Here is an 18,178-nt window from a genome sequence, read left to right on the forward strand (position 1 = left end):
AGGATAGGAGCAAATTTAATTTCATACGTACAGGAGCCCCAAAGATGTGAGAGGCCTCAAGCTACTCAGGCAATGGAGGCTTCTATGCATCCTGAGCTAAGGAGAAGGGGAGGGAGTTTGGGGTCTCGGCGGCAGGGGGACAATTCCCAGGAAGATGGAAGAGCAAATGTTTAGGAAACCAATGTGTGTCAGGCCACTCAGATAAGTCTTTCTAATATAAAACATTATTTCCAGTGTTAATGCTCTTCCTGGTATAAGCCCTTGATCTACCTTCTTGCAGGCAGTTAAGAGAGACATAGACAAAACAAAACAGAACCTTTTCTGAGTCTGCTGAGTCCTGATGCCTTTAGCTCAAAACAATCCACTCGTCAAAGTGGCATATTGTGGGGTGACGTCCTCTGCTCCCTCACTGTTCGGTGACAGAGGCAACAGAGGAGAAAAGGTCAGGGAAAGTCGGAATTAGGTGAGCAGAGGGCCTTCTGAGTGCTCCCATGGAAAGCAGAAAGCAGGGGTTGGGGGCAGAAAGGGAAGGCAGGCCAACAGTCTGCAAATTCTCCATGGGCAAGCTGCGGCCTGCAGGGGGACAGGGTCAGAGGCATAGTTCCCAGTGGGGTCAAGGGACATCCCACAGTGGTGAGGGGCAGCTGGAAGGCTGGCGTGTGGGTGCAGCGGTTGGTGAGAGGGAGCAGCACTGCTCTGCCAAGCTCAGCTCTGTGTTTTGGCTGCAGAAGCTCCAGCCTGGCCTCTGGCTCTGGCTTGGCTTCTGGGGCCGGGGCTCTTGGGAGGGGAGCCTGCAGGTGGGGAGCTGGAAGCAGGCAGGAGTCCTGAGGTGCTTCCACCTCAGCCTAACTTCCCTAACACCTGACACAGCACACAGCATAGAAGCATGCTCAATAAGCATTGGTGGATGAATGAATGAATGAATAAGTCCCTGCATTGCCCATCAGGCTGTCACACGAAGTCATTTTATAGCTGGGGGTATTGAAGAGAGGAGGAACAGACAGAAATGAGGGATCATCATTTGCTCCTGCTGCTGATAATCATCAAAGATGTCTGTAGGGCTTTGCATTTTGAAAACCCTGACCAGGGAAGAGTTGAGGGGGCATCATGCCTGCTCTGAAGGAGGGCAGTTGCCACTTCCCTCATAATTTGAAGCCTCTGAGATATTCTTCCTTTTAAAACAGAGAGAAGTGACCAGCAGGTGAAAAGCTCATCTTGCAAGAAAACCCAGCTGAGCTGCCGAGCTGCTGTGGGGAGGGCGGCAGGCTGTCCTTGCCCCCTCCCTGCTGTAGGCTGACTCATTCCCTCTGCCACAGACAGATTGTGTCTTGCGTGGGAGCTGCTATGCAGAACTCAAAGCTGTTCCCTGAGAGTTACAGGAATTACAACCTGCTGAAAGGAACAATTGATCTAAATATGTTCTTTTAATGATATTTTAGTTTTATTATCATTTTATTAATGGGTTCCTAAGAAGAAACAGCAGGTCCCACAGTCTTCAGAAAATCATTTGCTTTTCTCCTTGGGGACACTTGGTCTATTGGCTCTGAATTCTAAACCCTGCAGTGTCAGGTCAGGCCTCTGTACCTGGCATAAATCCCAGGATAAAATCTCTTTGTATGGCTGCTGCCTTGGGATCAGAATCTCTGGGCGTGCTCCCCCAGCAGATGGCATCACCCAGGGATCTGATGACTTAGCAAGACCCTGAAGAGGCATTATGGGCTCATTATTGTCAGGATATGTCAGAACAGCTGACAGCTGTCAAGGCCTCCCGGGCAACAAGGAGCAGACACTGTATGTGTTATATTTCCAGGTGCCCAGACTGAATGCTCTCCTCCCCAGGAAGTGACCTGGCTGGCAGGGGTCCACCCTTCACCCCAGATGATTGCTTTTGGTTCTTTTCCCTGGAAGATGCGGTGAGAGTGAGGTTTCTAACCATTCCTCATTTGCAAAGCTCTGGTAGTGGCTGGTGGTTGCTGATAAAGCAGGTGGTGTTCAGGTCAATTTTTATTGTGTGACATGAATGAGAGAGGGCTTTCAGGTCAGCAAGTTGTCTGCTGGATATTGTCAGGGTCAGGCTGCTCGGAGCACCCGGTTGGTTTGTTAATCTAACGCAATTACACAACTGTTTGCCGAGTGCCTCCTGGAGGGCTGGGGCAGAAAAGTGAAAGGTAGGCTCAGCTTCAAGGAGCCCACAGCATAGCAAATGATTCCCCAAGAACTTGATAAAAATGCCAAGAGCTCAGCTTCCCCATATATAGAATGGAGGTAATAAAAACCTAATAGTGATCTTCAGGGGATATAAAGGAATAATGGACGCCAATAAAGGATTCTGTATGTTATCTGGCATATGGTAGATGGACATTATTTGTTGAAGGAATAAATGAATAAAGGTTAATCAAAGCAGCAAGGGTTGATCAAGCATGTATATTATGTTGATAGGTACAAAGTCTAAGCTAGGATCTTAATGTACCTGCAGGTGGGGAGAAGTACCGGTTAGGTGGCGACGGGCAGATCTATTACCCAAGTCAGGGAGTGTGAAGGTTGGAGGTTGACTCTCAGGTCACAGAGGGAATGCTAGGTAGAGACACAGAATCAAAGGATCGACAGAGTAAGGGGGCTTTGGGTGACTGTAGCATCCAGAGTGCTGGGTTAATGAGTGTGGGTGGGCAGAGGAGGGTGAAAGGAGTGGAGACACAATGAGTGAGTGGATTTCGAGGCGGGAGGCCCTGTCTGCTAGGATATAATGGTGTTGGAGGTGTGTTTGCATGGGCTGGCCTTGTTTCTGAAAAGAGGGAGAAGAAGGAACTTCCCTCTTGGAGGCACTTCCATTCATCCCTGACTCCTTGGTCTGAGCACCTAGTAAGTGTTGTGTTAAAATATACTGAGTTGAATGTTGCTTCTCTTTCCACTGCTCCTACCAGCTTTCAGCCCAGTAGTACAGACCTTGACTCCAGAGCCAGGCTGCCTGTGCTACATCTGCTCTGCTTACTAGCTTGTAGCCTTACTAGTAATCGCTCTGCCTCAGTGTGCTGGTAAATATGAACGATACCTCATAGGGATGTTAGGGGGTTGGATGAGTTAGTATAGGCAAATGCTTAGACTAGTGCCTTAAATTCTGTATAACTTTTGGGCATTATTATTACTACTTTCATCATTGACATAAAGATCCATGTGATTCTGGAGGGTAATCAAAAAAGAGAGTCCTGATTTGGAAGGAGGACCTTTGGATCTAATTCTACATTGCCTAGGGCCTGGCACATAGTAGGTGCTCAGTGAATGCTTCTTATTTTGAATTGTGTACAGTGGAGTTGCAGGCAGAGTGAGGCAGCGTGGACAGGTCAGAATGGGAACTCTGTCTGCTGAAGCTGAAGTAAGAATGGGAGACAGCCTTGGGGGCTATGGGGTGGCATGGGCCAAGCCAGGCTGGGTCAGACCTAGTGCTGAGGATGAAGGTCAGGAGGAGGAAGCATGGGCTCTGCTGTCTCCTTTGTTGTTTTGTCCTTTCTCTTCTCCATCGATTGGAAGGCTGGCATGGAGATGATGGTCCTGGAAGAAATAGGTTTTCTTAAGAAATGTCTTTGACAGGGCAGCCCCAGTGGCTTAGCGGTTTAGTGGTGCTTTCAGCCTGGGGTGTGATTCTAGAGATCCGGGATCGAGTCCCATATTGGGCTCCCTGCATGGAGCCTGCTTCTCCCTCTGCTTGTGTCTCTGCCTCTCTCTCTCTCTCTGTGCCTCTCATGAATCAATCAATCAATCAATAAATCTATCTTAAAAAAAAAGAAAGAAATGTCTTTGACATTTAACCCCACTGTCCAAACATGGTGGAGTGTACATAGTGGGAGATACACATGGGTGTGCCTTCACCCATAGAGGAGAACACAGCCTTTCTGGAGGTCAAATAGGCTCATTAGGATTATTTACTTTTTTCCCCCCCCTCACTGATAAGAGATATACAGCATACAACAATTACTCCTGAATATTCATCAGTGATCTCTCCCCAGGAAGTAAAATCTTCTTGCTTTCATATAAATTTCATAAATAAATTGAAAGTATTTATGTGGAAATATTTAATCCCACTTGTACACAAAAAATTCCTACATTGAACCCTAAACCCTACTGGGAAATACTCTTCTTCAATTTTTTTTCTAGTGCACATAAACCAATTTTTTCAATGATGATGCACGTAGCAAATGCATGTGTAGAAGGAAGCAACTCTCTTCTCTTGAGAGAGTAAAATTCTCTTTCCTTTGGCCAGATAGTTGTGATGGGTAAATTTGATTTATTCCCATTATTCAGTGAGATACAAGGGGGAGTGAACTCAGGAAGATTTAAATTAGGGAAGTGACATGAATCTCTAGGGAAATCGTTACCCAGTTGCATTTGGGGAGCTGTTGGACAAGAATGATTGAGAGCGAGTGAATTTTAATGTAGATGTGATACCTTGAAGTACCACTATCTGCCCTCCTGTAGAATTGTTCACTACCTTCCTCCTCCTTTTTATTGACTGCTAGAAGTACTTGACCATGGATGCTAATGTGCTCATTTGCTTAAAAATATTAATTGAGCAACATTTGATTTTACAGCATAATTGTTTTTATACAGACCTTTTTTAATAGCAGTTATAGGTTCACAGCAAAATTAAGAGGAAGGTACAAAGACTTCCCATATGCCTCCTGCCCCCACACATGAGCAGCCTCCCCAATTATCAGCGTCTCTGTCAGAGTGTTGTATTTATTATAATTGACGAAATTACACTGACACATCATAATCACCCCAACTCTATAGTTCACATTAGGGTTCACCATTGGCACTGGTACGTTCTGTGGGTTTGGACAAATATATGACGATACGTGTCCATTATTACTGTATTGTACAGAGTATTTTCACTGCCTTAAAAGCCTTCTATATTCTATCAATTCATCCTACTTTCTCCCCAGCCCCTGGAAACCATTGCTTTTTTGCTATCTCCACAATCTTGCCTTTTCCAGAACATCATACAATTGGAATTATACAGCATGTAGCCTTTTCAGATTGGTTTCTTTTACTTAATAGCATTTAAGGTTCTTCTATGTTTTTTCATGGCCTGGTAGATCATTTCTTTTTTATCATTAAATAATATTCCATCCATTGTCTGGATGGACTACAGTTTATTAACCCATCCACCTACTGAAGGACATCTTGGTTGTGTCCAAGTTTTGGCAATTATGAACAAAGGTGCTATAAACATCTCTGGTTTTTGTGTAGACATAAGTTTTGGGTACCTTTGGGTAAATACCAACCATTTGTTTGTTAGATTATGTGCTAAGAGTATGTGTAGTCTTATACAAAACACCCAAATTGTCTTCCGAAGTGGCTGTACCATTTTGCCTTCCCAGCAGCAATGTACAAAAGTTCCTGTTGCTCCACATCTTTGCCAGCAGTTGGTGTTGTCAGTGTTGCCAGCATTTGGGGTTTGTGATTTTGGCCATTCTAACAGATGTGTTGTGGTGGCTCATTGTTATTTCAATTTGCATTTCCTGAAGACATGTGATGTGGAGTGTCTTCTCATGTCTCATGTCATGTTTTTTCTTTTCTTTTTCTTAAAGATTTTATTTATTTATTCCTGAGAGACACAGAGAGAGAGGCAGAGACACAGGCAGAGGGAGAAGCAGGCTCCATGCAGGGAGCCCGACATGGGACTCGATCCCAGGTCTCCAGGACCACGCCCCGGGCTGAAGGCGGCGCTAAACCGCTGAGCCACCGGGGCTGCCCTCATGTCATGTTTTTTCATATGTTTATCTGCACCTGTATATATTCTTCAGTGAAGTGCATGTTAAATTTTGAGCCATTTTTAATCAAGCTGTTTGTTTTATTATTGTTGAGTTTTAAAACTTCTTTGTGTATTTTGGATGCCAGTTCTTTATCAGATATGTCTTTTGCAAATATTTTATCCCAGTCTGTGGCTTGTGTTCTCATTCTTTTGACATAGAGCAGAAGTTATTAATTTTAATGAAGTCTAGCCTATTATTTCATGTAATTGTCTTTCATGTATTATGTCTTATTATTATGTAAATGTCACATAATTATCTTTCATGTATCATGTCTTTGGTGTTGTGTCTAAAAAGGGCTCAACATGCCTAACGTCATCTAGGTTTTCTCCTATGTCATCTTCTAGGAGTTTTATAGTGTTGCGTTTAAATTTAGGTTTATGATCCATTTTTAGTTAATTTTGGTGAAAGATGTAAGTTCTGTGTCTAGATTTTTTTTTTTGCATGTGCATGTCCAGTTGTTCTAGTACCATTTGTTGAAAAGACACTATTTGCTCTATTGTGTTACCTTTGCCCTTTTGTCAAAGATCAGTTGACTATATTTATGAAAGTCTATTTCTGGGCTCTTATTCTGTTTCATTGATCTATTTGTTTATTTTTTCATCAATACATCACTCTTTTTTTTCTTTTAAGATTTTATTTTTATGTAATCTCCATACCCAATGTGGGGCTCAAAATCACAACTCAGATCAAGAGTCACATGCCCTACCAACTGAGCTAGCCAGGCACATCCTATTACTGTCTTAATTCCTATAGCTTCATAGTAGCTTCTTGAAGTAGGGTAGCATCAGACCTCCCAACTTTGTTCTTCTCCTTCAATATTGTGTTGGCTGTTAGAGTCTTTTGCCTCTGTATATGTACTTGAGAATCCATTTGTTGATATCTACAAAATAACTTTTTGGGATTTTGATTGGGATTGCATTGACTCTAGGTCAAACTGTGAAGAATTGACATCTTGACTATATTGAATCTTCCTATCCACAAACATGGGATATCTCTCCATTTATTTAGTTATTTGATTTTGTTCATCAGAGTTTTGTGGTTTCTCTCAAATAGACTTGCACATATTTTGTTAGGTTTATGTTTAAATATTTCATTTTTAGATAATGCTAATGTAAATGATATTGTGTTTTTAGTTTCAAGTTCCATTTGGTCATTGCTGGTATAAAGGAAAGCAATTGACTTATGTATTTTAATTGTGTATCCTACAACCTTGCTATAATTGCTTATTAGTCTCAGGAGTTTCTTAGTCAGTTTATTTTTTATTTTTTACACAGATGATCGTGTCGTCTGTGAACAAGGACAGTTTTATTTCTTCCTTCCCAATTTGTATACCATTTATTTCCCTTTCTTATTTCATTAACTAGTATTTCCAGTATCATGTTGAAAAGGCATGGTGAGAAGGGACCTCACCCCCTTTTGCCTTTTTCTGATCTTCATAGGAAAGGCTTAAATTTCTCACCATTGAGTATGTTTATCAAGTTGAGGAAGTTCCTTTTATTCCTAGCTTTCTGAAAATTTTTATCATGAATGGGTGTTGGATTTTGTCAAATGCTTTATCTGCATCTATTGTGATTCTTCTTTTTTAGCCTGTTGATGAGATGGATTACATTAATTGGTTTTTAAATGTAGAACCAACCTTGTATACCTGGGCTAAGTCCCATTTGGCCATGGTGGGTAATTCTTTTTATACATTGTTGTACTTGATTTGCTAATATTTTGTTGAGGATTTTTCATCTATGTTTATGAGAGATATTGGCCTATAATTTTCTTTTCTTGTAATGTCTTTGTCTGGTTTTCATATTAGGGTAATACCGACCTCATCAAAGGAATTAGAAATACCTTTGCTCTACAATCAAGTGATTGTAGAGAACTGTTACACTTTCTCCTTTAAATGTTTGATAGAATTCACCAATGAACTCATATAGGCCTGGTGCTTTTTGTTTTAGAAGATTATTAATTAGTTTAATTTATTTAATAGATATAGGTCTATTCAGATTGTCTATTAATCTTGTGTGAATTTTCATAGATTGTGCCTTTTAAGGAATTGTGTTAATCTAGGCTATCAAATTTGTAGATATAGTTCTAGTATGTGAGCTCATAGTATGTGAGTTGTACTAAAAAATTACCCCCAAATACAGTTATCTTGGGGTTCTTCCTCTTTGGACTCAGTTTTAAGAAATTCCATTCAAATAATTGTTAGAGAATAAATTACTATTCTAGGAGACCTATGAAGACCCATGGATGATGACAGTGCAGCAAGAAGGAGGGATGGAGGAGGTGTAGCAGGGGGATGAGATCAAGTTATCAAAGGAAAGAATAAAGAGATCAATCAAGTTTGAAAGATGTGTGAAGGAAGGAAAGGAAAGGTGGGAACCAATGAATGTGTAGAAATGAAGATACAGATGCAAATGGTATTTCATTCACAATTTTTGGTGGGAGATGATATCTTGAACCCAAGTTGGGCTTGTCCTAGGGTGCACACATGACAAAATGAGGGGAGGCCTGCTTGGGGCTCTTTTAGCTTGAAGAAGTGCTTCTCAACCTTCTCTAATTCATGCTGGATAGTATGATTATAACTGTATTGCACATAGAGAATGATATAATTGTATGGCACACTGGGGTTAACTGTGAGAGCTATTGATCACATAAGGAATCCAGTCTGTGATTTGTGGCTCCCAGGCCTAGCCCTGCAACCCTGGGGACTTGGGGGAAATGATATCTTCTGGCACACCAGTGACCCATTTTGTAGCATACTGGTTAGAAGCTCTGGTTTGAGGAAGCAGCTTGTCTTGCTCAGGAGAGAAAGAACTGAAGCCCACAAACTTCACTGGTGAAAAACGCCTTGGAGCTAGATATAGGTCCAGTTTTGAGTAGAGCATTCATTCTGCAGGACTCACTCTAGTTCAGGCCACTACCAGTTAAGTGATGTTTATTGAGTGCCTATTAAATACCATGCTCTGTGCAATGAGCAGAAGACCTGTGGAGCATGTGTGCATCCTGGGAAGGAAGAGGAAAGCTTTTTGTCTGAAATCTGTGAGACAACCAGCCCAAAAGTGAGGAGCTTCTGCTACTTTTTTTCGGTCAAGACACTGAGGCCTTTGGTTGTCAAGAAGTGGAAGGTATCCATTGACAACTTCTTGGGGCTGGAACAGTAGACTTAGCAGAAGCAGTAATAGGAGGCAGCAGCTTTGGCTATGGCTGAAGGCCTTTTTCAGGGACTCTGTGGATAATGAGTACCTTAGAAGCACTTCTGGGAATTACAGAGACCTTAGAAAACTGGCCAAGTGAACTGTTTGGTGAGCATGTGGAAACATATCTTGGAACTCTGCAAAACAGATGTGGAGACTTAGAAGGCAGACTGGTGATCCTGTAATAATGAGTAAGAGTAGTGTTAAATAATGTCATTATGGACTGAATGTTGTGACATGTGCCTTCCATCATTCATATGTCAAAGGCTTAACCCCCAGTGCAATGGTACTTGGAGAGGCTTTTGGGAGATAGGGTTAGATGAGGTCATGAGGGGTCCTGATCTGATGGGATTAATGCCTTTGTAAGAAAAGACACCAGAGAGCTTGCTCTGTTTCCATGAACATGCTCTGAGGAAAGCTCATGTGAGCATAGAGTGAGAAGGCAGCTGCTTACAAGCTAAGAGGAGAGGCCTCAGAATTAACCTCCCTGCTTGTGCCCTGACCTTGGACTTCTCAGCCTCCAGAACTGCGAGAATTAAATGTCTGCTGTTGGGATCCCTGGGTGGCGTAGCGGTTTGGCGCCTGCCTTTGGCCCAGGGCGCGATCCTGGAGACTCAGGATCGAATCCCACATCAGGCTCCCGGTGCATGGAGCCTGCTTCTCCCTCTGCCTGTGTCTCTGCCTCTCTCTCTCTCTCTGTGACTATCATAAATAAATAAAAAATTAAAAAAAAAAAAAAAATAAATGTCTGCTGTTAAAGTCCCCAGCCTATCATATTTTTTATAGCAGCTCAAGCAGACTAATACAGTTGTCATACCTTACCATCACTCTTGATCTGATTCTCATAACGATGCAGTCTGGAGACCATACATGTGTTTGGAAGTAGAGCCCACTCCACAGTAACATTAGAGTGGGCAGGGTGTCCAGACAGCAGGTCTCATTTCTGGGCCTTGAGTTGGGCCCTAGGCTTGGTCCTTTCCAGACTATGCCACTTGCTTCTCACCATGGCTTGCACACTGGATATCAGGATCTCCATTTTACAGATGAGGAAACTGAGACTCAGTGATTCCTAGGAAGCATGTTATGCAGATTTGGACTCCGGCTGTTTAATTATATTCAGAGTCCTGTTCTCTTGAGCAGAGCTTAAGTTAGGAAGTGGAAGAGCTGATCTTTTATCTAATATCTGTCTAAATTCACATTTCATGCTCTTTTAAAAAGTTATTTATTTAAGTAATCTCCACACCCCATGTGGGGCTCAAACTCAAGACCCCAAAGTCAAGAGTGACATGCTCTTCTGACAGCCAGCCAGGCATCCCTCAAATTTCATTTTCTCTACTGGTATAATTCTCTGTACTCTGGGAAGATTGTTTTCTAACTATTTTAAGTCTCTCTTTCAACCTTAAAATATAGATAAGATAAAAATAAATATAAACTTTTTTTTGGAAGAAATTAGGGTTAGATACGGTCATGGGGAAAATATGTAGGTAGGTGTAAACTTCTCTGCCTCTTTAATAAAACTTTGGTTTGGATGATTTTTATAAGCAGGAAAGGATTAAGTCAAAGTGTTGAGAAAAGTGGACTGGATTCTTCATTACGTCATTTCAATCATCAGGCCCTGGAAGATTCCATTCCTTGAAAGCTAGAGAAGGCAATTTCAGGGAAGTTAGAGGGGACCTGAGACACAGATATGGGATCAAGTGCATTTGTTGGGCATAACAGCTAAGTGCTCTTGGCTGGAAGTGAATATGAGAAAGAAGAATAATGAGCCAGATTTGAGTACAATCATTTGAGGGATGTTCTGGGGAGATCACCTTCATCTTCTTCTTCATCATCATCACTAACATTTAAGCACTTTATATATTTTATTTTACTTAATATTCATGACAGCTCTATAAAGTAGAACTTGTTAACATCTGCATTTAACAGGTAAGGAAACAGGCTTGGAGAGATGGTTTCCTCATCACTGGTGGATCAACTGTGAACAATGAGGATATTGATATTACTGAGTGTTGCCTACATGGAGGGGTACTGTGCTGTCTGGGAGCAATGTGGGTTTGACTCAGTAAGCAGGATGATGATAGTGAAGATTTGGGGACAAGAAGTGATGTGTTTAGAACAGTGTTGTAGACAATTAACCAATACCAGCTAGGATGTATTAAAGCAGCAATATTGGTGGTCTGAAGATCAGTTAGGAGGGTATCTGTGGTTCAGGGGAGAGAAAAGATATTTAAACTGGGTGGTGGCAGGGGCATCTAGGTGGCTCAGTGGTTGAGCATCTGTCTTCGGCTCAGGTCATGATCCCGGGGTCCTGGGATGAGTCCTGCTTTGGGCTCCCTGTAGGGAGCCTGCTTCTTCCTCTGCCTGTGTCTCTGCCTCTCTCTCTGTGTCTGTCATGAATAAATAAATAAATAAATGAAATCTTAAAAAAAAAAAAAATAGCCCAGAGTGGTGGCAGAAGGCTTGGCATGGAGGGAATGGATAGAGAGACCATGAGGCTATCAGAGGTTGATGGTCCCTGAGTGAGTACTGAAGTCAAGGAGGCATGAAGGACTCCATGCTAATTTAAGATTTCAGATTTGGGCAGTGGGAGTATGATAGGCCTTCAATAGAAGTGCAAAGGGAGGTGGGCCTATTTGGTTGGGCTTAAGGGTCCCAGAGAATATCTGGCTGTATTTGTAGAGCATTTCTGCAGGAAGTCAGGTTTAGGATTTGGGCATCAGTTGCAAAATGGTGGAACATGAGGCCTTGGAAGTGTCTGTTCCCAGTCTGAGTATCTGAAGCTATGGGGTCCAGCCTTGACTCTTGCCCTTGGGGCTTTGCTTGCTCACCTCATCTCCCTATTTCTGGCCTGCAAGCTAGCCCATGTTGCAACTTACTGTGAATTAGGAAAAGCATCCTTCTTCTGGACACTTGTCTGATATCTGCCAGAAAATGTCAAACCTATCATGATTATGAGCATACTCAAGACCACTGGAGAATCTGTTGTTTTGTGTCTCCAGTTCTGTAGCTGCTGCAGTGACTGCCGAGGCCCCTTAGCTTTTTATTTTGTCCGGAGTCACTGAGGGAGGAAAGTTTGGGATAGTAGAAACAGAACCCATATCAGGACTTTAGAGATCATGACCATTACAGGTAGAGGACAGAGGAGACAAGTACTCAGAACTTGAATGGCCCGGAGCCCAGTCTTTTGAATCACAGCTTATTGCAATTTCTCAACTAGGTCTTCTGCTCCCCAGGTTAGTTTGTTTCTGCTGTCCCATACTCAGACGCTTTTTGGTGTCAGTATAGATTTTTCTCTGCTTGGCTGGTAGGTATCTTGAGACCAACTACTGCATCTCCTTTTGCCTTTTTTTTTTTTTTTTTTTTTTTAGTAGACTCAATGCCGAGTCTGCAGCCCTGCATGGGATTTGAACTCACAACCCTGAGATCAAGACCTGAGCTTAGATCATGAGTCAGATGCTTAACCAACTGAGCCACCCAGGTGCCCCAGCATCTTATTATTTGCTTTTTATAGCACTTAGCATGACGAAGCAGACAGACAAGTGCTAATAAGTGGTGTTGGTGATCCCATCATCTCCCTGGGCAGAGGGTCAGGTGGCCTCACACAGCTACCTGTTAACCTGTAGGTTAGAATAAAGGACCAGAAGTAATGGCATGGTGGAAGGATGAGAGTTGGAGGGAGCCTGGAAGTATGCCTCAGGCAGATCCATTTTGTATAAAGCAGTATAGTAGAAGATGATTGGGAAAACAGTAATTTACTCCTGGTATGTACTCACAGATTGTGGCAAATTTTTGAAAATTTCTTCCTGTTAAATCTGCCTTTGGTCTATTACAAAATATCAAGAGCACCAAAGCCATCTTGAAAGGTAATCAAATTGGCAAACAGCAGAGCTTTTTGAAAGCAAATAACTTGAGGCTGAATTGATTGCTGTTTTGATAAGACGACAGCGGTTACATCAGATGAGGGGAAGCCAGTGTTCTGAGGATTTAGGAAATGGAATAACAGCATTCCTCACTCACTTCCAAAAAATGACTCTGACCTATGTTTAATGAAATGCTGTCACAGAAAACAACTACTTTTGATTGCCTGCCTGAAAATTTTTGATTAATAATTTTACTATCAAGTAAATGGGGTAGTGACAACTTCCCATGGTAGATTTTGTTTCATAGGTGATATTTGGAATGTTCAGCTTGTTTCCCTCTCAGCTTCTCTTATGCCTCCTTGTTTTAGAGTCAGAAAATACCACTTCACACTTTATGAAGCCAGACAACAACATCAAGGTAAGTCTATGAATTGGGTGGGGGTTGTAATAAGCGTGCTTTAAAACTGTAGCACTTTGAAACACTGTATTAAGTGGTTGCAAAAGGAAAATTGGCACATCAGCGTGACAGTTTATTTTGTAGTCCTGGGTAGCTCTATTTTTGACACTGGCTGGCCTTCTCCCGCGGCTGTTACTCCTTGGCAAAGATGATCTGAACATGCCCTTTTCTGAGTCAAAATACCTTGGCTCAGTGATTCTTAATCACTTTTTTAGAGCATCATAGACATGAGTTCTTTGAGAAGCTCATGAAAGCCACACACAGTTTCCCCAGAAAAGGGCTGCATATAATTTCAGGAGGTTCAAGGTACAGACAACAAGCTGAAAACTCTGACTTACTTCATCTTAAGAACTTCAGCCGCCGAACTTTTGAGTCACAGTTCACTGGTCTGCCAGTCTAGACGTCAGTCATTTCACAATGGCTCCTCCTTCTTTCTCTTGAACCCCTTCATCTCCCTTCCTAAAGCAGTGACTACATGCACAGGGGAATGAGGACACAGCCAAGAGTGAGGCAGGTCTCTCTCAGCTCTGCTTCTAGAATACTGTGCTAAAAAGGGCAGGGCCCTGAATTCATTTAACAAATAGCACTTGAGCACATACTGGGTACTCGATGTTGTGGTGAGTCTGAAAGGACGAGTGGCTAGGAGGTGGCCCCTGCCCTCAAGGGACTCACATCTACTGGTGGAGACCAGCTTCAAAACAAATGATAAAATGCCAGGTCTTGGCTCCTTTACACAGCCAGATGATGTCATGAATCCGACCAGCCACCTCACTGATGAGTAATGTTTCTTATAAAATGAAATAAGTGGGATCCCTGGGTGGCGCATCGGTTTAGCACCTGCTTTTGGCCCAGGGCGCGATCCTGGAGACCCAGGATCGAATCCCACATCGGGCTCCCAGTGCATGGAGCCTGCTTCTCCCTCTGCCTGTGTCTCTGCCTCTCTCTCTCTGTGACTATCATAAATCAATAAATAAAAATTAAAAAAAAAAATGAAATAAGCGACAAAATTTCACAGGCAAAATGAATCAAAAAGGCATGTCTTGTCAACAATGAATGCCTTTGTACAGATTTCTCTAGAAGTTTCTGAGAGCGGGAGCATTTCTGTTTGAAGAAGTTTCTAGAAGTGGGCTTGCTAGATCAAAGGGTTTGAATATTTAAGTATTTGCTAGAGAGACCCGAATTACCTTCCAGAAAAGGTTGTGTCAGTTTCCTGCCTCAGGAAAATCCCTATCATTTATGAATGATAATAACTTGTTCAGTGATGCATTTTGCAAGAAAGAGTAATAATTCCTTACAGGGAGCTCTGTGTGAGTTCTTGTTTCCTTCTTGGAGAGCCTCACTTGTGATCTCTGGGAGAACCCCATGGTAAGAATGACCTCGCCCACTGTTGCATCTCCAGGCATGGTTTTTGGCATTTCATGTGTCCTTGTCCTCCGGATAGCCTGCTCCCAAATGCTCTGTGTCCCCGCCTCTCTCTCTGTCTCTCTCTCTCCACTGCTCTGGGCCAGGGTCTCCTTTGCTGCCACCTGCTTTGTCCTGATTCTGTTCTTCAGCAGGATGTAAGGGCCTCTGGAGGTGAACCCTAAATTGGTCCCTGTAGCTCCCGGCAACAGAGAGCATTCCTGTCTTTTCCCTTGCAGGCAAGGGGAGTGGATTTGGCTGGCACAGATCAGATTCTGGGCTGGGGAGGGGAAGAAGGGAGGAGGGTGATAGCAAATTTTTCTTTTGGCTGGGGGTGGCTTTCCAGTTTTATTTTGGTTATTGGATTTTTTGTTTTTTTTAATGTGACTAATTATTGGAGCCGGTTTGAGGGCAAGAACTTTGTGCCCTGGCCTCATGAGGATCTCAGGGGATGGCGGTCAGGGCCACCACCAGCCTACAGCCTTTATGCCAAGTATATGTGGTCCCACCACAGGAGCAAGGTGAGTCACGGGAGTCACCTTCATGCACATTTGAAAAAGGGACATTTCCTGTAGGCGAACTCATCTCTGAGCCAGAATGGTTGGCTTGGAAGAATAAGGCAGGCTGTGCCTCGGCCCCCCACTCACACCCTCCATGGCTTGCCTCTGTGCACTAATCTGTCCACAGCAGTCCTGACTGTGGTTGCCACTCCTGGCTGCTGCTCGGAGGGCATCCACATCAGTGGCCTGTGGTGTGCACAGAGAGACACAGACCTGTCAAGGGCTCAGCAGAGGCCTTGGTGTCAGTGAACTCATCTTCCTTGGCCCTGCTTCCTCCCCACTGCTTCTTGCACAGTGATCTCTCCTGTGTTCTGGCTGCAAACACAGCCCTGTGCCAGGATTTTCCAGTTTGAGCATGTTTTGTGTTTAGCTTTGGTTGGTAGCTTTTTATTCTGGGAGCAGCTGGCCTCGTGCAAGGCCTTGTCTCATTGGTTTAACCTTGGTGGTAATGCTGTAGGAGCTAATGCTAGCTGCTCTAACAGAGCAGCTCCGAAATCCCAGCTGCCTAACTCGAGAGATTTTTATTTTTGACTCACAAAGCAGTCCAGTGACTGTGTTTAATATGGTGACCAGGCTCCTTCTATCTGCCCCCCTGTGCCACCCCCCTTTGCCATCTTGACCTAAGGCCAGTAAAGGGGCAAGAGAGGATGCAGAGGGCCTCATTTTGACCTGCAAATGGGTCGCATCACTGCTGCTCACCTTCTGTTGGTAGGAACTGGTCATATGGGGCCTAGATGTGGATTCCCTGGGAAATGTGTCCTTGGCTGGGCAACTGTTCTCAAAAATACCTTCATTCCATGGAGGAGGAACACTGACCTTTGGTAGGCAGTAGGCTCTCTCTGCCTCAGGGCTGAGCTGAGAGGGGCTTCCACTCCTGCCTGGTGGTTACCCTTCTATTCTGTGAGGAGAAGTCCTTATATTTTATTGAGCAACAGCCTCTGCTCAGAGATAACCTTTATTAAGGCTTCAGGTGGGAATGGGAGAACTTTAACCTTTCTTTCTTTGATCAGACTTACCTCTGTTCCTGCTCTACCCAGTGAGTGCAGACCTCTCCGTAGTCTCTTTTCGCTCTCCAAAAAAAGTCACAGAAAAATGTGCCTGGGAGCCGCTCAGAACCTCCCTTCCACCCAACCACCCCCCAGCCATTCCCCCTCCAGGTTTTTGTTTTGTTTTGTTTTGTTTTGTTTTGTTTTTGTGACTTTGGCTAGAGGATGACTAGGGAGAGAAAGACCATCTAATAAAGGCAGTGTCATCGCTTCCTGTGTTTGCTGAGGTGGGTGGGGGTGGGACAGTAGCTCTGAGAACTCTGAAGAGGCTCAGGGAATTAATAAAGTCTGACAAAGACTGTGGAGCCTGATCCGGAAGGGGACAGCCCACCTTCCTGTGGAGCCTTTCTTCCTTCAATGATGTCAGAAGCGGCTGCCGTTGCCTTGGCAACTTCATCACCAAGCTCCAAGGGCACACGTGCTGATTTCAGGGCTCTCTTCCTAATGATGAAGAGCTATAGATGAATCTTACTGTCCCCCAAATGCAAGTGAATCATAGGGAGATACACTCCAGTACTCAGTGCAGTCTGTGGCCGTAGACAGCTCAAGGGAGTGGACGATACTGGAAGAATCTGGAGGACACGTAGGGGACCACGGACTCTTTCTTTGTACACAAAACTTTTATGTTTTATTTTTTTTAAAGATTTTATTTTATTTACTCAGGAGAGACACAGAGCGCAAGAGAGAGACAGAGACACAGGCAGAGGGAGAAGCAGGCCCCACGCAGGGAGCCCAAAGCAGGACTCGATCCCTGGTCTCCAGGATCAGGCCGTGGGCTGCAGGTGGTGCTAAGCCGCTGAGCCACTGGGGCTGCCCAACTTTTATGTTTTAGAAAAAGGAAATTGCTGATCTGCCTTCTGACAGTACTCTTCCCTTCTGCCCCTTTCGGATGGAAAGCCTGAGCAAGTCACATGGCCCATTGCCCAAGAGTCTTGCTGTAGGACTGGAAGGTTCTGGAGATATTGCAGAGGTGGGCACCATTGGGTGCAGCATAGTAGAGAAGGGGCAAAGCCTTACCTCTTGGCTACCCACCATCAGCAGATACATTCTTTTTCTTTCCATGCTCCCTTTCTGAGTAGCTGGGAAGTTCAAAAACACCAGTGAATGAAGGTGAGGCAGCATTTTGTGGTGGCCCAACACACAGGTACTTGAATCACAGTGACGCAGTGGCTCTGCTACCTCCTGCCTGTGTGAGCTGAACTCAATTAATTAACCTTATTGAGCTTCAGTATCTTTGTCTGTAAAATGGTAACAATACCAGCCCCATAACATTTTTTTTTTCCTTTTTTTTTTTTTATTGGTGTTCAATTTACTAACATACAGAATAACACCCAGTGCCCGTCACCCATTCACTCCCACCCCCCGCCCTCCTCCCCTTCTACCACCCCTAGTTCGTTTCCCAGAGTTAGCAGTCTTTACGTTCTGTCTCCCTTTCTGATATGTCCCACACATTTCTTCTCCCTTCCCTTATTTTCCCTTTCACTATTATTTATATTCCCCAAATGAATGAGAACATATAATGTTTGTCCTTCTCCGACTGACTTACTTCACTCAGCATAATACCCTCCAGTTCCATCCACGTTGAAGCAAATGGTGGGTATTTGTCATTTCTAATAGCTGAGTAATATTCCATTGTATACATAAACCACATCTTCTTTATCCATTCATCTTTCGTTGGACACCGAGGCTCCTTCCACAGTTTGGCTATAGTGGCCATTGCTGCTAGAAACATCGGGGTGCAGGTGTCCCGGCGTTTCATTGCATTTGTATCTTTGGGGTAAATCCCCAACAGTGCAATTGCTGGGTCGTAGGGCAGGTATATTTTTAACTGTTTGAGGAACCTCCACACAGTTTTC

General features: G+C 43.7%; 1 protein-coding gene and 1 long non-coding RNA gene across 2 annotated transcripts in view; one reads left to right on the plus strand and one right to left on the minus strand.

Moving 5' to 3' along the window:
• Positions 1–1,471: 1,471 nt before the first annotated feature.
• Positions 1,472–16,661, minus strand: LOC144316091 (uncharacterized). Its single transcript, XR_013381884.1, has 3 exons — positions 16,293–16,661; positions 16,093–16,174; positions 1,472–3,546 (listed from the first exon to the last, which is right to left on the minus strand). It is a non-coding gene; the product is annotated as an uncharacterized LOC144316091 (long non-coding RNA).
• The window catches only part of XCL2 (X-C motif chemokine ligand 2), a 179,550-nt gene continuing 174,598 nt past the window's right edge, over positions 13,227–18,178 (plus strand). Inside the window, exons 1-3 of the mRNA XM_077901569.1 lie at positions 13,227–13,276; positions 14,613–14,680; positions 15,117–15,237. Coding sequence (XP_077757695.1) covers positions 15,152–15,237 — 86 coding nt within the window. The 5' untranslated portion in view covers positions 13,227–13,276; positions 14,613–14,680; positions 15,117–15,151. The remainder of the gene's footprint in view (positions 13,277–14,612; positions 14,681–15,116; positions 15,238–18,178) is intronic.

Source organism: Canis aureus, chromosome 6 (assembly GCF_053574225.1).
Source record: "Canis aureus isolate CA01 chromosome 6, VMU_Caureus_v.1.0, whole genome shotgun sequence".
NCBI lineage: Eukaryota > Metazoa > Chordata > Mammalia > Carnivora > Canidae > Canis > Canis aureus.